Raw genomic sequence first — 23,900 nt, forward strand, 5'->3', positions numbered from 1 at the left:
TGGGTCATGGTGTATGGTACCTGTAGGGTGGTTGTGGGTCATGGTGTATGGTACCTGTAGGGTGGTTGTGGGTCATGGTGTATGGTACCTGTAGGGTGGTTGTGGGTCATGGTGTATGGTACCTGTAGGGTGGTTGTGGGTCATGGTGTATGGTACCTGTAGGGTGGTTGTGGGTCATGGTGTATGGTACCTGTAGGGTGGTTGTGGGTCATGGTGTATGGTACCTGTAGGGTGGTTGTGGGTCATGGTGTATGGTACCTGTAGGGTGGTTGTGGGTCATGGTGTATGGTACCTGTAGGGTGGTTGTGGGTCATGGTGTATAGTACCTGTAGGGTGGTTGTGGGTCATGGTGTATGGTACCTGTAGGGTGGTTGTGGGTCATGCGCCCCATCTCAATGCTGACCTCCACTAGGTTGGTCTAGCCTCTCAGGCTGCCAGTACTTCATCCCCACACACATGGCCTTGGTGGCTGCTCCAAACCCAGAACCTGGAGAGAACCCGTCAGAACAATGACCACATGGAGAGAACCCCCCAGAACATTGACCACTTGGAGAGAACCCATCAGGACAATGACCACATGGAGAGAACCCACCAGAACATTGACCACATGGAGAGAACCCGTCAGAACAACGGCCACATGGAGAGAACCCATCAGAACAACGACCACATGGAGAGAACCCGTCAGAACAACGACCACATGGAACGACCACATGGAGAGAACCCGTCAGAACAACGACCACATGGAACGACCACATGGAGAGAACCCGTCAGAACAACGACCACATGGAGAGAACCCGTCAGAACAACGACCACATGGAACGACCACATGGAGAGAACCCATCAGAACAACGACCACATGGAGAGAACCCGTCAGAACATTGACCACATGGAGAGAACCCGTCAGAACAACGACCACATGGAGAGAACCCATCAGAACAAACGACCACATGGAGAGAACCCGTCAGAACAACGACCACATGGAGAGAACCCATCAGAACAATGACCACATGGAGAGAACCCATCAGAACAACGACCACATGGAGAGAACCCATCAGAACAACGACCACATGGAGAGAACCCGTCAGAACAACGACCACATGGAACGACCACATGGAGAGAACCCGTCAGAACAACGACCACATGGAACGACCACATGGAGAGAACCCGTCAGAACAACGACCACATGGAGAGAACCCGTCAGAACAACGACCACATGGAGAGAACCCGTCAGAACAACGACCACATGGAGAGAACCCATCAGAACAACGACCACATGGAGAGAACCCATCAGAACAACGACCACATGGAGAGAACCCATCAGAACAACGACCACATGGAACGACCACATGGAGAGAACCCGTCAGAACAACGACCACATGGAGAGAACCCGTCAGAACAACGACCACATGGAGAGAACCCGTCAGAACAACGACCACATGGAGAGAACCCATCAGAACAACGACCACATGGAGAGAACCCGTCAGAACAACGACCACATGGAGAGAACCCATCAGAACAACGACCACATGGAGAGAACCCATCAGAACAACGACCACATGGAGAGAACCCACCAGAACAACGACCACATGGAGAGAACCCGTCAGAACAACGACCACATGGAGAGAACCCACCAGAACAACGACCACATGGAGAGAACCCGTCAGAACAACGACCACATGGAGAGAACCCATCAGAACAACGACCACATGGAGAGAACCCGTCAGAACAACGACCACATGGAGAGAACCCACCAGAACAATGACCACATGGAGAGAACCCGTCAGAACAACGACCACATGGAGAGAACCCACCAGAACATTGACCACATGGAGAGAACCCACCAGAACATTGACCACATGGAGAGAACCCACCAGAACATTGACCACATGGAGAGAACCCACCAGAACATTGACCACATGGAGAGAACCCACCAGAACAACGACCACATGGAGAGACAAAGAGAGAGACTGCACATGTGCAGGTTAAACTGAACACTACTAAACCATCAGACCTCACACATGTGTTGTGACCTCTGACCTTTCTCATTGAAGGGCGTGTGCCAGGCAAGCAGGAAGTTGTTTGGTTTGAGGTGAGCACATCCCTCCACGGTGGCTGGGTCAGGAGGGCGACCCTGGAGAGACACCATGGCCTCAACATACACCCTGACCAGCTCCCTGTAGAGGTCCTCCAAACACCAGTAGTCTGGAACAACACAGAACACATCACCGTTTACACACAGCATAGTTAACACACCACAGTTTACACACAGCATAGTTAACACATCACAGTTTACACACAGCGTAGTTAACACACCACAGTTTACACACAGCGTAGTTAACGCACCACAGTTTACACACAGCGTAGTTAACACACCACAGTTTACACACAGCATAGTTAACGCACCACAGTTTACACACAGCGTAGTTAACACACCACAGTTTACACACAGCGTAGTTAACGCACCACAGTTTACACACAGCGTAGTTAACACACCACAGTTTACACACAGCGTAGTTAACGCACCACAGTTTACACACAGCGTAGTTAACACACCACAGTTTACACATAGCATAGTTAACACACAGCATAGTTAACGCACCACAGTTTACACACAGCATAGTTAACGCACCACAGTTTACACACAGCGTAGTTAACGCACCACAGTTTACACACAGCGTAGTTAACGCACCACAGTTTACACACAGCGTAGTTAACGCACCACAGTTTACACACAGCGTAGTTAACGCACCACAGTTTACACACAGCGTAGTTAACGCACCACAGTTTACACACAGCGTAGTTAACACACCACAGTTTACACACAGCATAGTTAACACACCACAGTTAACACACCACAGTTTACACACAGCGTAGTTAACACACCACAGTTTACACACAGCATAGTTAACACACCACAGTTTACACATAGCATAGTTAACACACAGCGTAGTTAACACACCACAGTTTACACACAGCGTAGTTAACACACCACAGTTTACACACAGCGTAGTTAACACACTACAGTTTACACACAGCATAGTTAACACACCACAGTTTACACAGCATAGTTAACACACCACAGTTTACACATAGCATAGTTAACACACAGCGTAGTTAACACACCACAGTTTACACACAGCGTAGTTAACACACCACAGTTTACACACAGCATAGTTAACACACCACAGTTTACACACAGCATAGTTAACACACCACAGTTAACACACCACAGTTTACACACAGCGTAGTTAACACACCACAGTTTACACATAGCATAGTTAACGCACCACAGTTTACACACAGCATAGTTAACGCACCACAGTTTACACACAGCGTAGTTAACGCACCACAGTTTACACACAGCGTAGTTAACACACCACAGTTTACACACAGCGTAGTTAACGCACCACAGTTTACACACAGCGTAGTTAACGCACCACAGTTTACACACAGCATAGTTAACACACCACAGTTTACACACAGCGTAGTTAACGCACCACAGTTTACACACAGCGTAGTTAACGCACCACAGTTTACACACAGCGTAGTTAACACAGTTTACACACAGCGTAGTTAACGCACCACAGTTTACACACAGCGTAGTTAACGCACCACAGTTTACACACAGCATAGTTAACACACCACAGTTTACACACAGCGTAGTTAACACACCACAGTTTACACACAGCGTAGTTAACGCACCACAGTTTACACACAGCATAGTTTACACACAGCATAGTTAACACACAGCGTAGTTAACGCACCACAGTTTACACACACCACAGTTTACACACAGCATAGTTAACACACAGCGTAGTTAACACACCACAGTTAACACACAGCGTAGTTAACACACCACAGTTTACACACAGCATAGTTAACACACAGCATAGTTAACACACCACAGTTTACACACAGCGTAGTTAACGCACCACAGTTTACACACAGCGTAGTTAACGCACCACAGTTTACACACAGCATAGTTAACACACCACAGTTTACACAACAACACAGTAAACAACTGCAAATCGATCAGTCTGGAAGCTTGTCATTAAATACACTTGCAAAGGGCCAACTATGCTGCACACTGTGAAAAGTTAACATACATACATTCTCTCACACAGACAGACAGACAGACAGACAGACAGACAGACAGACAGACAGACAGACAGAGAGATAGAGAGACAGAGAGAGAGACAGAGAGAGAGACAGAGAGAGTGAGTGTGTGTGGTTGGGAGTCAGACACTGTCTGTCCGTGGGGGCTGTGGCATGTTTGAAGTACCAGCCAGATGAGAGTCTATGTTTAGATGTTCAGCCTGCTGTCCTTAGATTATACCATGTAATCTGCTGGGGTGGGGGGTCTCCACACGTGTGAGTCATGGGTTTGTGCATATGCTTTTGTGTGTGTCATTTGTGTGGTGTGTGTGTCATTGTCACCTCTGATTCAGGAGCAGAGGGCTTTGGGCTCAGGGACTCAGGATACACACCCAGGACAGGGAGGAACCAGCCGGGTGTCAGGGAGAGAGGGGTGGGCCCAGACGGGTGTCAGGGAGAGAGGGGTGGGCCCAGACGGTTGTCAGGGAGAGAGGGGTGGGCCCAGACCGGTGTCAGGGAGAAAGTGGTGGGCCCAGACCGGTGTCAGGGAGAGAGGGGTGGGCCCAGACGGTTGTCAGGGAGAGAGGGGTGGGCCCAGACGGGTGTCAGGGAGAGAGGGGTGGGCCCAGACGGTTGTCAGGGAGAGAGGGGTGGGCCCAGACCGGTGTCAGGGAGAAAGTGGTGGGCCCAGACCGGTGTCAGGGAGAGAGGGGTGGGCCCAGACGGTTGTCAGGGAGAGAGGGGTGGGCCCAGACCGGTGTCAGGGAGAGAGGGGTGGGCCCAGACCGGTGTCAGGGAGAGAGGGGTGGGCCCAGACCGGTGTCAGGGAGAGAGGGGTGGGCCCAGACCGGTGTCAGGGAGAGAGGGGTGGGCTGTTCCAGTCAGTGTGGGAGTAAAGAAGAGGAGTGGTGGAGGATTTTACTGGTGTCAAAGTATCTGAATGAAAATCATTCCTTCCATCTTCTCATCCTAGTTTACCAGACAAGACAAGCGGTGTGAATACCCTTCACTACACCGTATACCTCCTAAATAGAACCCTATTCTCTACACCGTATACCTCCTAAATAGAACCCTATTCTCTACACCGTATACCTCCTAAATAGAACCCTATTCTCTACACCGTCTACCTCCTAAATAGAACCCTATTCACTACACCGTCTACCTCCTAAATAGAACCCTATTCACTTCACTGTCTCCCTCCTAAATAGAACCCTATTCTCTACACCGTCTACCTCCTAAATAGAACCCTATTCACTACACCGTCTACCTCCTAAATAGAACCCTATTCTCTACACCGTCTACCTCCTAAATAGAACCCTATTCACTACACCGTCTACCTCCTAAATAGAACCCTATTCTCTACACCGTCTACCTCCTAAATAGAACCCTATTCACTACACCGTCTACCTCCTAAATAGAACCCTATTCACTACACCGTCTACCTCCTAAATAGAACCCTATTCTGTACACTGTCTACCTCCTAAATAGAACCCTATTCTGTACACTGTATACCTCCTAAATAGAACCCTATTCTGTACACTGTCTACCTCCCAAATATAACCCTATTCACTACACCGTCTACCTCTTAAATAGAACCCTATTCACTACACCGTCTACCTCCTAAATAGAACCCTATTCTGTACACTGTTTACCTCCTAAATAGAACCCTATTCTGTACACTGTTTACCTCCTAAATAGAACCCTATTCACTACACCGTCTACCTCCTAAATAGAACCCTATTCTGTACACTGTCTACCTCCTAAATAGAACCCTATTCTGTACACTGTTTACCTCCTAAATAGAACCCTATTCTGTACACTGTTTACCTCCTAAATAGAACCCTATTCACTACACCGTCTACCTCCTAAATAGAACCCTATTCACTACACCGTCTACCTCCTAAATAGAACCCTATTCACTACACTGTTTACCTCCTAAATATAACCCTATTCACTACACCGTCTACCTCCTAAATAGAACCCTATTCACTACACTGTTTACCTCCTAAATAGAACCCTATTCACTACACCGTCTACCTCCTAAATAGAACCCTATTCTCTACATCGTCTACCTCCTAAATAGAACCCTATTCTCTACACTGTCTACCTCCTAAATAGAACCCTATTCTGTACACTGTCTACCTCCCAAATATAACCCTATTCACTACACCGTCTACCTCTTAAATAGAACCCTATTCACTACACCGTCTACCTCCTAAATAGAACCCTATTCTGTACACTGTTTACCTCCTAAATAGAACCCTATTCTGTACACTGTTTACCTCCTAAATAGAACCCTATTCACTACACCGTCTACCTCCTAAATAGAACCCTATTCACTACACTGTTTACCTCCTAAATATAACCCTATTCACTACACCGTCTACCTCCTAAATAGAACCCTATTCACTACACTGTTTACCTCCTAAATATAACCCTGTTCACTACACCGTCTACCTCCTAAATAGAACCCTATTCACTACACTGTTTACCTCCTAAATAGAACCCTATTCACTACACCATCTACCTCCTAAATAGAACCCTATTCACTACACTGTCTACCTCCTAAATAGAACCCTATTCTCTACCTCCAAAATAGAACCCTATTCTCTACACTGTCTGGCTCCTAAATGGCACCCTCTATTATAGTGCATTACTTCTGACCAGGACCCATCTGGCTCGGGTCAAACGTAGTGCACCATGTGGAATAGGCCCCAGTCAGAAATAGTGGACTATGGGAAAAGGGTGCCAGTTGGAACAGAACCTGTGTTTAGAACCAGTTGCCTGCAATCTAACCGGTCATGTCTTGATGTACCATCTCTGAAGCCCTTTCCCCTTGTTCCAGGACAATTGTTCCTATCCGTCTCTTTTTCATGGTCCTTCGAGCCGGATAGGGTTTGTGTACATCCATACTTTATCAAGGAGGGGTTTGATGTTGTGTACTTGTTGCTGTTTAACCTATGCTTAGTTACAGATCCGGTTTGATATTCACAAAGCATCTCAAAGTAAGAGCACTGGTCTAGGACCATTTCTCCATGTTAGGTCATAATGAATAAGATTACATGGACAGATAACATCCTTCTCTGGGATTCTTTAAAAATACATGCACAGAATCACTGTTCTCGTGATACGTAGGCCGGCCTTAGCTGTAATAGAGGCCTATACTTGCGTGGGCCAAGAGATACATTGACAGCCCCCTCTTCTCTCTGTCCCCTGTGGTATATGGATCAGGGACAGTGTGTATTAAGCATTTCAGAGTAGGAGTGCGGATCTAGGATCCTATATGTCCATTCATTATAATCTAACAAGAAACATGGATACCACATCAGTACTCCTACTCTCAGATGTTTAGTGAATATGGACCCAGATCAGAGTTTATAACCTAGGCCTTTACCTGCGTGGGCCAAGACTAGATAAACTAAAATCTTCCTCCCCTCTTTCCTCCTCCCCCCTTTCCTCCCTCCTCCCTCTCCTCTCCTCCCTCCTCCTCCTCCCTCCTCCTGTCCTCCTCCTCCCCCTCTCCCTCCCCTCCTCCCTCCTCCTCCTCCTCTCCCCACATCCCCCCCCTCCCCTCCCCTCCTCTCCCTTCCCCTCTCCTCTCCACTCCTCCCCCTCCCCTCTCCCCTCCTATCCCCTCTCTCCCCCTCTCCTCTTCCCACCTCCCCCTCCTCTCCTTCCCCTCTCCTCCTCTCCTCTCCTCTCCTCCCCCTTCTCCTCTCCCCACCCTCCCTCTCCTCCTCCTCCTCCCCTCCCCTCCTCTCCACCTCCCCCTCTCCCTTCCCCTCTCCTCCTCTCCTCTCCTCCCTCCCCTCCCCCCTCCTCCTCCTCCCCCCCTCCTCCTCCTCTCCTCTCCTCTCCTCTCCTCTCCACTCCTCCCCCCCCTCTCCTCTCCACTCCCCCCCTTCCCCTCTCCTCCCTCTCCTCTCCCCCCTCCTCCCTCTCCTCCCCTCCCCTCCTCCCCTCCTCCTCCTCTCCCCTCCCCACCTCTCCTCCTCTCCACCTCCCCTCCCCTCTCCTCCTCCCCCTCTCCTCTCCCCCTCCCTCTCCCTCTCCTCTCCTCCTCTCCTCTCCCCACCTCCTCTCCCCACCCTCCCTCCCCTCCCTCCCCTCTCCTCCTCTCCTCTCCCCACCTCCTCCTCCTCTCCTCTCCCTCCTCCCCTCTCCCCCCTCCTCCTCTCCTCTCCTCTCCCCTCCTCTCCCTCCCCTCTCCTCCCCTCTCCTCTCCCTCCCCCCCTCCTCCTCTCCTCTCCACTCCCTCCCCTCCCTCCCTCCTCATCTCCCCCACCTCCTCCTCTCCTCTCCTCTCCCCTCCCCCTCCTCTCCTCCTCCTCCTCCTCCTCCCCACCTCCTCCTCCCCCCTCTCTCCTCTCCTCTCCTCACCTCCTCCTCTCCTCTCCCTCCTCCCCCCATCTCTCCCCCTCCCTCATCTCCCCACCTCCTCCTCTCCTCTCCTCTCCCCCTCTCTCCTCTCTCCTCCTCTCCTCTCCTCTCCTCCTCCTCCTCTCCCCTCCTCTCCCCCCTCCCCTCTCCTCTCCCCCTCCTCTCCTCCTCCCCCCTCCTCTCCTCTCCCCCTCCTCCTCTCCTCTCCTCCTCCTCCCTCTCCCCCCTCCCTCTCTCTCCTCTCCTCCTCCTCCTCTCCTCTCCTCTCCCCCCTCCCTCCCCCTCCTCCTCCCCCTCTCCTCTCCTCTCCCTCTCCTCCCCCTCCCCTCCTCCCCACTCCTCCTCTCCTCCTCTCCTCCTCTCCCCTCCCACCTCTCCTCTCCTCCTCCCCCTCCCCTCTCTCCCCACTCCTCCTCCTCCCTCTCTCCTCTCCTCACCTCTCCCCCTCCCCCCTCCTCCTCCTCTCCTCCTCTCCTCTCCCCTCTCCTCCTCCTCCCCCCTCTCCTCTCCCTCTCCTCCCCCTCTCCTCTCCTCCCTCTCCTCTCCTCCCCTCCTCTCCTCTCCTCCCCACCTCCTCTCCCTCCTCCTCCTCCTCCTCCCCCTCTCCTCTCCTCCCCTCCTCACCTCCCCTCTCCTCCTCTCCCTCTCCCCACCTCCTCCTCTCCCTCTCCTCCTCTCCTCCCTCTCCCCCTCTCCCCCTCTCCTCCTCCCCTCCCCTCTCCCTCTCCTCTCCTCTCCCCTCCTCCTCTCCTCTCCTCTCCCCACCTCCTCCTCCTCTCCCTCTCTCCTCTCTCCTCCCCCTCCTCTCCTCCCTCCTCTCCTCTCCTCCCCTCTCCTCTCCCTCCCTCCTCTCCTCTCCTCTCCTCCCCTCTCCTCCCCTCCCTTCCCCTCCTCTCCTCCTCTCCTCCCCCTCTCCTCTCCCCCACCTCCTCTCCTCCTCTCCTCTCCTCCCCTCTCCTTCCCTCCTCTCCTCTCTCCCCTCCCTCCTCCCCCTCTCTCCCCTCCCCCTCCTCCTCTCCTCTCCCCCTCTCCCCTCCCCCTCTCCTCTCCCCCACCTCCTCTCCCTCTCTCCTCCTCTCTCCCCCTCCTCTCCTCTCCTCTCCCTCTCCCTCCCCCTCTCCTCCTCTCCCCTCCCCTCTCTCCTCCTCCCCCTCCCCTCTCCTCTCCTCCTCTCCTCTCCTCCTCTCCCACCTCCTCCTCCTCTCTCCCCCTCCCTCCTCTCTCTCCCCACCTCCTCCTCTCCTCTCCCTCTCCCTCCTCCCCTCTCCCCTCTCCCCTCTCCCCCTCTCCTCTCCTCCCTCCTCCCTCCCCCTCCCCTCCTCCCCTCCTCCTCTCCTCCTCTCCTCTCCCCTCCCCCTCCCCTCTCCCCACTCCTCCTCTCCTCTCCTCTCCCCTCTCCCTCTCCTCCCTCTCTCCTCTCCTCTCCCCTCCCCCCTCCCTCTCCCCCTCCTCCTCTCCCTCCTCTCTCCCCTCCCCCTCCCCTCTCCCCTCTCCTCCTCTCCTCTCCTCTCCTCCCTCTCCTCCTCCCCCACTCCTCCTCTCCCTCTCCTCCCCTCCCTCTCCCCTCCCCCCTCTCTCTCCTCTCCTCTCCCTCCCCCTCCCCTCTCCTCCCTCCTCCTCCCCCTCCTCTCCTCTCCTCCCCCCCCTCCTCTCCCCCTCCCTCCTCTCCTCTCCTCTCCCCTCCCCCCTCCCCTCTCCCCCTCCTCCTCTCCTCCTCTCCTCTCCTCTCCTCCCCTCCCCTCCCCTCCCTCCCCTCCCTCCTCTCCTCCTCTCCCTCCTCTCCCCTCTCCCCTCCTCTTCCCTCCTCCCCTCCCTCCTCCTCCTCCCCTCTCCTCTCCTCTCCCCTCCCCCTCCCCCTCTCCCCCTCCCTCCTCTCCTCTCCTCTCCCCCCCCTCCCCTCTCCCCTCTCCTCCTCCTCCTCTCCTCCTCCCTCTCCTCCCCTCCCCCTCCCCTCTCCTCTCCCCTCCCCTCTCCTCCTCTCTCTCCTCCTCTCTATGATCTGTGCTATAGATCAGATCTGTATTGTTTGCTTCCAGCCCCTGTCAGTGTCAGTGATTCATGGTGGTTTTCTGGCCTGACTTTGAGAGTCCCCTATTCCACCCTATTCCTTATATAGTGCACTACATTTAACCAGAGTCTTATGGAGTGTGAGCCTGGTCTAAAGTAGTGCACTACATAGGGAATAGGGTGCCATTTGGGACACATCCCAGGCTGGGTTGTTGGAATGTGGCTAAGCAGTAGGCTTATCCATAAGGCTGTCATCTCTCTACAGGAGCACTGCTGGCTTTGAACACAATCCACCGGCCAAATACCATACAGGATCACCAAGGGGGAGAGCTACTGTGATGTGATGAGACCTGGTCCCTCTATTGTTCGCCTCTGCCCGAGGACAGGCTCATGTTCTCCTCCCTAGGTCTATTTTGGACTTCTCTGATCTGGCAGCTCCAGACGTCCAGGCCAGCGGTCGGTAGGTGACATGTTCTCCTCCCTAGTTCTATTTTGGACTGATCTGGCAGCTCCAGACGTCCAGGCCAGCGGTCGGTACTCCAGACGTCCAGGCCAGCGGTCGGTAGGTGACATCATGTTCTCCTCCCTAGGTCTATTTTGGACTGATCTGGCAGCTCCAGACGTCCAGGCCAGCGGTCGGTACTCCAGACGTCCAGGCCAGCGGTCGGTACTCCAGACGTCCAGGCCAGCGGTCGGTACTCCAGACGTCCAGGCCAGCGGTCGGTACTCCAGACGTCCAGGCCAGCGGTCGGTAGGTGACGTGTGTTGTCCCGTCAGGCTGTCCACCTATAGAACTCCAGCCTGGTCCCAGATCTGTTCCTGTTGTCTTGCTAACTCCCAGTTGTGTTAAGTACTTCAAGTAAAAAATACTTGAAAGTACTACTTAAGTAGTCTGTACTTTAATTTACTATTTATATTTTTGACAACTTTTACTTCACTACATTCCTAAAGGAAATTATTAACTTTTTACACCTTACATTTTGAATGCTTAGCAGGACAGAAAACTGGTCTAATTCACACACATCCCTACTGCCTCTGATATTTTAGCAAATACATTTATTTTTGAAACTGAAGTATATTTAAAACCAAATACTTGTATACTTTTACTCAAGTAGTATTTTACTGGGTGACTTTCACTTTTACTTGAGTCATTTTCTATTAAGGTAACTTTACTTTTACTCAAGTGTGACAATTGCATACCTTTTCCACCACTATTAACTCCTCTGGTCTTTCTAATTCCATTGCCATAGGAGTTGGCAAGACAGCACAAACAGATCTGGGGACCAGGCTAGCCTCCTCTGATGAAGAGATGAAGAGTAGATGAGATGACATGTGAAGGTGTTTGGGATTACAGTCTGCGCTGAGTCATTTCTGACTGCTATAGGGATTATGGTGTCGGCCAGGCATTGTCCGGAAGAAATATGTCCCATTGAGTGATTAGGAGTTTCCACAGACTGCTATTCTCGTCTCTCTGTAAAATCAGACTGGACAGGTGTGTGTGTGTGTGTGTGTGTGAGATTGAGGAGATAGGAGGTTTAGGTGGGTGAAGAGAGTAAGAGAGTGAATGTGTCAGTGTGAATGAGAGAAACACCAAACTACTGGTCCTCTCACTGTCTCTGAGAGCTCTACAATGCATGTCAATCATTCTATTGCTATTCCATTTTAGTTCCCTTTACTCGTTTCCTTTACTAGGCTTACACAGGCACTGTCTCATAGAAGGCCATGAAGTGATAATATCGTTGGAACCAATGAGGAAGTACTATTGATTGGTCAATGTTACTATTTAGTTACTATACATCCCTTCTCGCATGGTCAACTAGCACCAACCCTCCAGGTCCCCTAACCCTCCATGTCCCCTAACCCTCCATGTCCCCTAACCCTCCAGGTCCCCTAACCCTCCATGTCCCCTAACCCTCCATGTCCCCTAACCCTCCAGGTCCCCTAACCCTCCATGTCCCCTAACCCTCTATGTTCCTTAACCCCCATCTACCCATCCACCCACCCTACCTCCGTGGGTATGTCCTGTCCTCACCTGTGATGAGGGCCTCAGCGGTGGTCATGTGCATCAGGGCTCCGTCGCTGAGGGGCCAGTTGTCAGGGTCCAGTTTCAGAGCCCCAAGGCCCCCCAGAGAGGCCAGCTCTTCCTGGATCTGTGTCCCAGAGGGGCAGCTCTCCCAGCGGCCCTTACGGTAGCCCAGCGCGTCCCCCACCCCCGCTAGGACCATACCAGCCTGGAACTTCTCCATGAGGGTTAGGGTTCAGATGCCCACCAACCCGGACTAAAACAAAGGATGGGCTGTAATGTAGGTTTCAATAGGAAGACCGACTGACTGACGCAGCTAGAGGACACAGGCTCTAGGTAAACAGAGTCTCTCTACGGGTTATAGACAACACAGGCTCCAGGTAGACAGAGTCTCTCAGAAACAGTCTGACTCCCAAGACACTATAGTCCTCTTCTAGAAGCCTGAGATAGTGTTCCTCTGGTTAAACAGACAGAGCTTCTAGAAGCCTGAGATAGTGTTCCTCTGGTTAAACAGACAGAGCTTCTAGAAGCCTGAGATAGTGTTCCTCTGGTTAAACAGACAGAGCTTCTAGAAGCCTGAGATAGTGTTCCTCTGGTTAAACAGACAGAGCTTCTAGAAGCCTGAGATAGTGTTCCTCTGGTTAAACAGACAGAGCTTCTAGAAGCCTGAGATAGTGTTCCTCTGGTTAAACAGACAGAGCTTCTAGAAGCCTGAGATAGTGTTCCTCTGGTTAAACAGACAGAGCTTCTCCTCAGCCACTGTCCGTCCGGTCCACCTAGAAGGCTCTCTGACGCTGTCACACGCTGTGTTGCTCTCTGGTCTGGTAATCCAATGGTGTGTCCTTCCTAAACTTGATGGGGACGTGCAGTGGTTGGATCTCTCTTTTTAACTGTGAACGGTAGCAGTCCAGTTCAGTCCCCACCCCCATAGCTCTGAGCTCATCTATCAGCCTAATCACCAGTCACTCTCTCTCACTCAGTCTAACACACATCTTTATCTGCAGCCTCTGTGAGTGTAGAGGCACTGGGCTGTGATCAGGTGTCTCCTAAAAAGGCAATACCCTCGTCCCCAGAACTCCAGGGCTACTGCCAGGGCTGGAGGGTTAGAGGGCTGGGGGGTTAGAGGGCTGGAGGAAGGGAGGATAGGAGGGTTAGAGGACTGGGGGGGTTAGAGGGCTGGAGGAAGGGAGGATAGGGAGGGTTAGAGGACTGGGGGGTTAGAGGCTGGAGGAAGGGAGGATAGGAGGGTTAGAGGACTGGGGGGTTAGAGGGCTGGAGGAAGGGAGGATAGGAGGGTTAGAGGACTGGGGGGTTAGAGGGCTGGAGGAAGGGAGGGGATAGGAGGGTTAGAGGACTGGGGGGTTAGAGGGCTGGAGGAAGGGAGGATAGGAGGGTTAGGAGAGGACTGGGGGGGTTAGAGGGCTGGAGGAAGGGAGGATAGGAGGGTTAGAGGACTGGGGGGGGTTAGAGGGCTGGAGGAAGGGAGGATAGGAGGGTTAGAGGAGGAGGGAAGGGGGGGGGGTTAGAGGGCTGGAGGAAGGGAGGATAGAGGAGGGTTAGAGAGGACTGGGGGGTTAGAGGGCTGGAGGAAGGGAGGATAGGGAGGGTTAGAGGACTGGGGGTTAGAGGGCTGGAGGAAGGGAGGATAGAGGGGAGGGTTAGAGGACTGGGGGTTAGAGGGCTGGAGGAAGGGAGGATAGGAGGGTTAGAGGACTGGGGGGTTGGGGTTAGAGGGCTGGAGGAAGGGAGGATAGGAGGGTTAGAGGACTGGGGGGGGGTTAGAGGGCTGGAGGAAGGGAGGATAGGAGGGTTAGAGGACTGAGGGGGGTTAGGGGCTGGAGGAAGGGAGGATAGGAGGGTTAGAGGACTGGGGGTTAGAGGGCTGGGGGTTAGAGGACTGGAGGTTAGAGGGCTGAGGGTTAGGTGGGCTGGAGGGTTAGAGGGCTGGGGGTTAGAGGGCTGGAGGGGTAAGAGGGTTAGAGTGTAAGAGGGTGGAGGAGGGCTGGAGGGCTGGGGGATAGAGAGGACTGGAGGGTTAGAGAGGAGGGCTGGAGGAGGTTAGGAGGGCTGGACTGGGGGGGTTAGAGGGCTGGAGGGTTAGAGGGCTGGAGGTTAGAGGGCTGGAGGGTTAGAGGACTGGAGTGTTAGAGGGTTGGAGTGTTAGGAGAGGGTTGGAGGGCTGGAGTGTTAGAGGGTTGGAGGTTAGAGGGCTGGGGGTTAGAGGGCTGGAGGAAGGGGGAGGATAGAGGCTGGGTTAGAGGACTGGAGGGAGGCTGGAGGGTTAGAGGGAGAGGGCTGGGGGTTAGAGGGCTGGGGGTGAGAGGGCTGGAGGGTTAGAGGGCTGGAGGGTTAGAGGACTGGTGGGTTAGAGGACTGGGGGTGAGAGGACTGGGGGTTAGAGGGCTGGAGGAAGGGGATGATAGGAGGGTTAGAGAGGACTGGGGGTTAGAGGGCTGGAGGAAGGGAGGATACTGGAGGGTTAGAGGACTGGGGGTTAGAGGGCTGGAGGAAGGGGAGGATAGGAGGGCAGAGGACTGAGGGGGGTTAGAGGGCTGGGGGTTAGAGGGCTGGGGGTTAGAGGGCTGAGGGTTAGAGGACTGGAGGGTTAGAGGGTTGGAGGTTAGAGGGCTGGAGGGGGCTGGAGGGTTAGAGGGCTGGGGGTTAGAGGGCTGGAGGGTTAGGAGGAGTGTTAGAGGGCTGGAGGTTAGAGGGCTGGAGGTTAGAGGGCTGGAGGGTTAGAGGGACTGGAAGGGAGGTTAGGAGGGCTGGAGGGTTAGAGGGCTGGAGGGTTAGAGGGCTGGAGGGTTAGAGGGCTGGAGGGTTAGAGGGCTGGGGGGTTAGAGGGCTGGGGGTTAGAGGGCTGGGGGTTAGAGGGCTGGGGGTTAGAGGGCTGGTGGGTTAGAGTGCTGGAGGGTTAGAGGGCTGGGGGGTTAGAGGGCTGGAGGGTTAGAGGGCTGGAGGGTTAGAGGGCTGGAGGGTTAGAGGGCTGGGGGTTAGAGTGCTGGAGGGTTAGAGGGCTGGGGGGTTAGAGGACTGGGGGTTAGAGGGCTGGAGGGTTAGAGGACTGGGGGGTTAGAGGGCTGGAGGGTAGGCTCTGCATCAGATGGACCAGTAGGTCTAGTGTTGAGACCCCTTCCTTCCTTCATTCCCCACTGGGGCAGGATAAGACTGGTGTGTTATTAAGCCCCCTCCCCTCATCACCTCTAAACCCTCTCTCATCCTCACCAACAACAAACCAACCCCCTCCCTCACAACCCCCCCCCCCCTCATCCTTAACCTTTGCACCTAAACTGTCCCTAAAAGCTTCCCACCCTCTCATTCTCAACGGCGCTGCCCGTGCGCTCACAGACGCCATAATGGGACAGAGATAACGTTGTGATCTCTTAACATCTCTGTGTTTGGGGCACATTCTCTGTGATGCACTAATCTTTATGAAACTTTCAACAGAACAGATGGATCCAAAGTCTCGTTCCATTTTTTGTTAAAAACAACATGCTTTATTGACGGGGCCTTCTGTTGTTCAAAACAAAGTCATGTAGAACGTCTCCGTAGCAGAACGATGACGAATGTTTTAAATGCTTTTTCTTTTCTCTCAGTGAAAATAATAGTGAATATGAGTAAAGCTCAGACGGTCAACACATTGGACACTCTCTCAGCGCGTACCGTAGTGTAGGAAGTTCAGAGGACGTCTCTCTCCCTCTCTTCCATAGTCTCTGTCTTCTCCTGTCGATACACATCAACACTGAACAGAATGTTTTCATTACCCCCCCCCCCCAGATGTGAGTGCAATAGAATGTTTTCATTACCCCCCCAGATGTGAGTGCAATTGTCTAAGAACATGTGGCATAACAAGTGGAACTTAAAACATACCTCCCAAATAGCACCCTATTCCCTACATAGTGCACAACGTTAAGGTGCCATTTGGGAGACAGACGAGGCGCAGTCCAAAATCTCAGGAACATTTCCGGAGAATGAAGCAGAACTTCTGTTACCTGCTGTGTCAGAGGATGTCTGTTACTGAGATGTTCCGTGTGTGTGTGTAGCTGTTGACATGTCTCAGTAGCTATAACCACACAGAGTTGACATGTCTCAGTCTGGTCTGATGATGTACTATAACCACACAGAGTGTGTGTGTGTGTGCGTGTGTGTGTGTAGTAGACGTGTCTCAGTCTGGTCTGATGATGTACTATAACCACACAGAGAGTGTGTGTGTGTGTGTGTGTGTGTGTGTGTGTGTGTGTGTGTGTAGTAGACGTGTCTCAGTCTGGTCTGATGATGTACTGTAACATTCACTTCACTGGGCTGGCTAGCAGTAACCCATGACGACCAACCAAAACAACACAAACAACTGAAACGGTTTAAAAACAAAGAACTGGGGTGTGTTGACAAGCATTTCGCTGCACCTGCAATAACATCTGCTAAACACGTGTATGTGACCAATAACATTAGACTTGATTTAAACTGCTGCTGTAGACTGAATATGATTCATAGATTCAACTACATACAGTGTTGTAGACTGAATACGATTCATAGATTCAACTATGAACTATATACAGTGCTGTAGACTGAATACGATTCATAGATTCAACTACATACAGTGTTGTAGACTGAATACGATTCATAGATTCAACTATGAACTATATACAGTGCTGTAGACTGAATACGATTCATAGATTCAACTACATACAGAGTTGTAGACTGAATATGATTCATAGATTCAACTATGAACAGTGTTGTAGACTGAATATGATTCATAGATTCAACTATGAACTATATACAGTGTTGTAGACTGAATACGATTCATAGATTCAACTATGAACTATATACAGTGTTGTAGACTGAATATGATTCATAGATTCAACTATGAACTATATACAGTGTTGTAGACTGAATATGATTCATAGATTCAACTATGAACAGTGTTGTAGACTGAATACGATTCATAGATTCAACTATGAACTATATACAGTGTTATAGACTGAATACGATTCATAGATTCAACTATGAATTATATACAGTGTTGTAGACTGAATATGATTCATAGATTCAACTATGAACTATATACAGAGTTGTAGACTGAATATGATTCATAGATTCAACTATGAACTATATACAGTGTTGTAGACTGAATACGATTCATAGATTCAACTATGAACTATATACAGAGTTGTAGACTGAATATGATTCAACTATGAACTATATACAGTGTTGTAGACTGAATATGATTCATAGATTCAACTATGAACTATATACAGTGTTGTAGACTGAATATGATTCAACTATGAACTATATACAGTGTTGTAGACTGAATATGATTCATAGATTCAACTATGAACTATATACAGCTTTGTAGACTGAATACGATTCGTAGATTCAACTATGAACTATATACAGAGTTGTAGACTGAATATGATTCAACTATGAACTATATACAGTGTTATAGACTGAATATGATTCATAGATTCAACTATATACAGAGTTGTAGACTGAATACGATTCATAGACTGAACTTCCTGTGCGTTGCTTGTGAAAATAAAATAACTGCCAGACCAACAGTCAAGGTCTCTGGTGATGTGAACAGTTACAAACAAACCAACTCAAATCAAACAGAAAGGAGACATGGCGCATCCCAAATGGGCAAACCTGTTCCCTATATAGTGCACTACTTTTTGACCAGTACTATACAGGGAATAGGGTACAGTTTGGGACACGCACTAGAAATCTGTGGACCTCGTACGTATTTCAAATACTTCTTCCTCTCTCTCACGATTATAAATGTCATCGTGTCTTCGTTATATTGTATCATATTCATTATTCTAAAATGGTATATCTATACATGAATCCTATGGTCACAGTCTGTTCCAACTGTAGCCATAGTATTTCTGCTGGTGTTGAGCTTTAAAGCATGCTGCTCTGTCGGTCCGGTTCTATCTGAATACCAAAGTGGATCTGAACTGGGCCTGTATTCCTAAAGCGTCTCAGAGTAGGTCCTCTCTGGTCCTCTCGCTCACTATGATCTAAAAGGCTAACCTGATCCCAGATCAGTACTAGGATCTGGTCCTCTCTAATATCCATTATGATCTAAAAGGTTAACCTGATCCCAGATCAGCACTAGGATCTGGTCCTCTCTAGTATTCATTATTATCTAAAAGGCTAAACTGATCCCAGGTCAGCACTCCTACGCTTTGTGGATATAGACCCTGAACCTCACACATATTAACAACAAAACTGACCCAACTTTTACACTTTAGATTGAAATGGAAGCAGAACATTACACTGACGTTGGATTGGATGAGAACATTGGATGACGACCACACCCCTCACCTCTGATTCGATGAGAAGAAACTCAATGATAATAATAAAAAAAGTTGTTGTTGTTCCTCCGTCCAGCCGCTTAACCAGAAACACATGCAGAACCTCCGAGCTCCTAGTTCATCCACCATGGGCCGGCAGAGACGTCTTACTACTGTGGGTTCAGACCACAGGAGGTTGGTGGCACCTTCATTGGGGAGGACAGGTTCGTGGTAATGACTGGATCTGAATCAGTGGAATGGTATCAAATACATCAAACACATGGTTTCCATGGTTTCCAGGTGTTTGATGCTGTTCCATTCGCTCCGTTCCAGACATTATGATGAGCCGTCCTCCTCTCAGCAGCCTCCACTGGATCAAATATCACACCATTCTGTCTGTCTGCTGCAGAGAGCAAACCGTCCGCCCCTCTCTGCCGTTCTGTTTGCTCTCCCTGGTCGTTCTTTAGTAAGGAGGGGGCGGGGGCGGGGGGGGCTGCAGCTAGGGGGGGTGGGACCAGAGCACCAGTTCTAGAATCTATAGACACGCCCACTGATCTGATGGTGGCTGGTGTATGGGTACTGTAGTCGTTGGCCGATCAGTCTGATCCAGCTAGCCAATGGGAGCAGAGCTCATAGCTCCGCGACGATCCCACCCCCTGCTAACAGCCCGCCTCCCGGAGTGACTCAGTCCCAAAACAAAGAAAAAGATAACTTCCTCTTCCTGTTGTTGTTTTCCTTCTCTCCGATTGGCTGTCATGTCGCTCCCCGGCCCCTGATTGGCAGCTCAGTCTCACAAACTTGGACAGTCTTGTAGAAGTCTCTTTTTGGCTGGTGTGTATAAAATCGTCAGCCCCTGCTGGGAACTGGGTATGACCTATATGGTTTTACGCTTGCCCCCTGTCACGATTGGCCGGGCAAATTCCACAAAGTCGTCGATGAGGACAGGCCAAGCTCCTGAGTGGGCAGAAAAGGGTCACATGATTAGCTGCATGGTAAGTGATTGGCAGAAATGTTTTAATAGGTGATTGCGCTGTATGGTAGTAGGTAGAAGTCAAGTCCCAATCCCTAACTGATGACTCCAGGTCAGATCTTAGTCATATGCCTAGTGGTTATGGGGGTAGAGGAATCCTGGATCTAAGGTCAGGGTGGGCAGGGTGTGGATTAGTGTATGTTTTATTGGTCCTACAGAAATGTTTGTCTGCGTTTCAAATGGCACCCTAATCCGTATCTAGTTCACTATGGGCCCTGGTCAAAAGTAGAGCACAGGAAAAGGTGCCACTTGGGACCCATCCTTAATAGGTGGTTATATCTCACCTTCCTCGTCGTAGTTGGACATGTCGTCTGCAATCATGTTGCCAAAGTCCAGTAGCAGGTTCCACGTGTCTTTGGGGATCGACCGCTTATGATGCTCCTGCATTAATCACACAGATAGATGACATCAGAGATTATGATGCTCCTGCATTAATCACACAGATAGATGACATCAGAGATTATGATGCTCCTGCATTAATCACACAGATAGATGACATCAGAGATTATGATGCTCCTGCATTAATCACACAGATAGATGACATCAGAGATTATGATGCTCCTGCATTAATCACACAGATAGATGACATCAGAGATTATGATGCTCCTGCATTAATCACACAGATAGATGACATCAGAGATTATGATGCTCCTGCATTAATCACACAGATAGATGACATCAGAGATTATGATGCTCCTGCATTAATCACACAGATAGATGACATCAGAGATTATGATGCTCCTGCATTAATCACACAGATAGATGACATCAGAGATTATGATGCTCCTGCATTAATCACACAGATAGATGACATCACCAGAGACTATCAACACATGGAGGAAACACCTAGACTCTGTCCAGAGTAGTATATTATTTAGGGAATAGCCATTAATACAGACTGGCATCCACTCACCAATAGAAACCTGTTCCAGAGGTCCAGGAACTTGAATCGACCAGTTAGAACCAGGTTCCAGTAGGCCACAGCCATCTCCAGGTCTGATACAGAGAGTAGAGGGGTTAGTAACACCATCAGTAGGCTACAGCCATCTCCAGGTCTGATACAGAGAGTAGAGGGGTTAGTAACACCATCAGTAGGCTACAGCCATCTCCAGGTCTGATACAGAGAGTAGAGGGGTTAATAACACCATCAGTAGACTACAGTCATCTTAACCTGGAAGCCAGCCGCACCAATGTGTCGGAGGAAACACCATGCACCTGGTGACCGTGTCAGCGTGCACTGCACCCGGCCCATCACAGGAGTCACTAGAGCGCGATGGGAAATGGACATCCCGGGCCGACCAAACCCTCCCCTAACCCAGACGACGCTGGGCCTATTGTGTGCTGCCTCATGAGTCTCCCGGTCGCGGCCGGCTGCGACACAGCCTGGGATGGAATCCGGGTCTGTAGTGACGCCTCAACACTGCGATGCAGTGCCTTGGAAAGCTGAGCCACTCGGGAGGGTGTTATGTTTTTCTGTTGTTTCTATGGAGTCGGAATAGTTTGATAACATAACTGCTGACCTTGGAGTTAGTGTGTGAACGAATGAGAGAGCGACAGAGATAAAGAGAGAGAGAGAGCGACAGAGATAGAGAGAGAGAGAGCGACAGAGATAGAGAGAGAGAGAGAGAGAGACGACAGAGAGAGAGAGAGAGAGAGAGAGAGAGAGAGCGACAGAGACAAAGAGAGAGAGAGAGAGAGAGAGCGACAGAGACAAAAAGAGAGAGAGAGAGAGAGAGCGACAAAGAGACAAAGAGAGAGAGAGAGAGAGAGCAGACAGAGACAAAAGAGACAAAAGAGAGAGAGAGAGAGAGAGCGACAGAGACAAAGAGAGAGAGAGAGAGAGAGAGCGACAGAGACAAAGAGAGAGAGAGAGAGAGAGCGACAGAGACAAAGAGAGAGAGAGAGAGAGAGCGACAGAGACAAAGAGACAAAGAGAGAGAGAGAGAGAGCGACAGAGACAAAGAGAGAGAGAGAGAGAGAGCGACAGAGACAAAGAGACAAAGAGAGAGAGAGCGACAGAGATAAAGAGAGAGAGAGAGAGAGCGACAGAGATAAAGAGAGAGATAAGAGAGAGCCAGAGACAAAAGAGAGAGAGACAAAGAGAGAGCGACAGAGACAAAGAGAGAGAGAGAGAGAGCGACAGAGACAAAGAGAGAGAGAGAGAGCGACAGAGACAAAGAGAGAGAGAGAGAGCGACAGAGACAAAGAGAGAGAGAGAGAGAGCGACAGAGACAAAGAGAGAGAGAGAGAGCGACAGAGACAAAGAGAGAGAGAGAGAGCGACAGAGACAAAGAGAGAGAGAGAGAGAGAGAGAGAGAGCGACAGAGATAAAGAGAGAGCGACAGAGATAAGAGAGAGCCAGAGACAAAGAGAGAGAGAGCGACAGAGACAAAGAGAGAGAGAGAGAGAGAGCGATAGAGACAAAGAGAGAGAGAGCGACAGAGACAAAGAGAGAGAGAGCGACAGAGACAAAGAGAGAGAGAGAGCGACAGAGACAAAGAGAGAGAGAGAGCGACAGAGACAAAGAGAGAGAGAGAGCGACAGAGACAAAGAGAGAGAGAGAGAGCGACAGAGACAAAGCGAGAGAGAGAGAGCGACAGAGACAAAGAGGGAGAGCGACAGAGACAAAAGAGGGAAGAGAGAGAGCGACAGAGACAAAGAGGGAGAGAGAGAGCGACAGAGACAAAGAGGGAGAGAGAGAGCGACAGAGACAAAGAGGAGAGAGAGAGCGACAGAGACAAAGAGGACAAGAGAGAGAGAGCGACAGAGACAAAGAGAGAGAGAGAGAAGCGACAGAGACAAAGAGAGAGAGAGCAAAGAGAGAGAGACAAAGAGAGAGAGAGAGAGAGCGACAGAGACAGAGAGAGAGAGAGAGAGAGCGACAGAGACAGAGAGACAAAGAGAGAGAGAGCGACAGAGACAAAGAGAGAGAGAGAGACAAAGAGAGAGAGCGACAGAGACAAAGAGAGAGAGAGAGAGCGACAGAGACAAAGAGAGAGAGAGAGAGAGCGACAGAGACAAAGAGACAAAGAGAGAGAGAGCGACAGAGATAAAGAGAGAGAGAGAGAGAGCGACAGAGACAAAGAGAGAGAGAGAGAGAAAAGAGAGAGAGAGAGACAAAGAGAGAGCGACAGAGACAAAAGAGAGAGAGAGAGAGAGCGACAGAGACAAAAAGAGAGACAGAGACAAAGAGGGAGAGCGACAGAGAGGGAAAGAGAGAGAGAGAGAGCGACAGAGACAAAGAGAGAGAGAGAGCGACAGAGACAAAGAGAGAGAGACAAAGAGCGACAGAGACAAAGAGAGAGAGAGAAGCGACAGAGACAAAGAGAGAGAGAGAAGCGACAGAGACAAAGAGCGACAGAGACAAAGAGAGAGAGCGACAGAGACAAAGAGAGAGAGAGCGACAGAGACAAAGAGACAGAGAGAGAGCGACAGAGACAAAGAGAGAGAGAGCGACAGAGACAAAGAGGAGAGAGAGAGAGCGACAGAGACAAAGAGAGAGAGAGAGCGACAGAGACAAAGAAGAGAGAGAGCGACAGAGACAAAGAGAGAGAGAGAGCGACAGAGACAAAGAGGGAGAGAGAGAGACAGAGACAAAGAGAGAGAGACAAGTTGACAGAGACAAAGAGAGAGAGAGAGAGCGACAGAGACAAAGAGAGAGGACAGAGACAGAGAGAGAGACAGAGACAAAGAGACAAGAGGAAAGAGAGAGCGACAGAGAAAAAGAGAGAGAGAGAGAGAGAGAGCGACAGAGACAAAGAGAGAGAGAGAGACAGAGACAAAGAGAGAGAGAGCGACAGAGACAGAAGAGAGAGAGAGCGACAAAGAGACAAAGCGAGAGATTAAGAGAGAGAGCGACAGAGACAAAGAGAGAGAGAGAGCAAAGAGACAAAGAGGGAGAGAGAGAGAGCGACAGAGACAAAGAGAGAGAGAGCAGAGACAAAAAGAGAGAGCGACAGAGACAAAAAGAGAGCGAAACAGAGACAAAGAGAGAGAGAGAGAGCGACAGAGACAAAGAGAGAGAGAGAGAGAGCGACAGAGACAAAGACGAGAGAGAGCGACAGAGACAGAG

At 50.6% G+C, this 23,900-nt stretch overlaps 1 protein-coding gene and 1 pseudogene across 1 annotated transcript; both read right to left on the reverse strand.

Annotated features, from left to right (window-relative positions):
• Window positions 1-13,405, reverse strand: part of LOC135568903 (uncharacterized) — a 43,881-nt pseudogene extending 30,476 nt beyond the window's left edge.
• Window positions 13,406-16,850: 3,445 nt separating this feature from the next.
• Window positions 16,851-21,406, reverse strand: LOC135568908 (DCN1-like protein 2). Its single transcript, XM_065015695.1, has 3 exons — window positions 20,742-21,406; window positions 20,113-20,209; window positions 16,851-19,752 (listed from the first exon to the last, which is right to left on the reverse strand). The coding sequence occupies exons 1-3, from the start codon at window positions 20,856-20,858 to the stop codon at window positions 19,673-19,675; spliced, it is 294 nt and encodes a 97-aa protein (XP_064871767.1). The 5' UTR covers window positions 20,859-21,406; the 3' UTR covers window positions 16,851-19,672.
• Between the last annotated feature and the right edge of the window lie 2,494 nt (window positions 21,407-23,900).

The sequence above is a fragment of the Oncorhynchus nerka genome, unplaced genomic scaffold, assembly GCF_034236695.1.
Source record: "Oncorhynchus nerka isolate Pitt River unplaced genomic scaffold, Oner_Uvic_2.0 unplaced_scaffold_1345, whole genome shotgun sequence".
NCBI classification, from domain to species: domain Eukaryota; kingdom Metazoa; phylum Chordata; class Actinopteri; order Salmoniformes; family Salmonidae; genus Oncorhynchus; species Oncorhynchus nerka.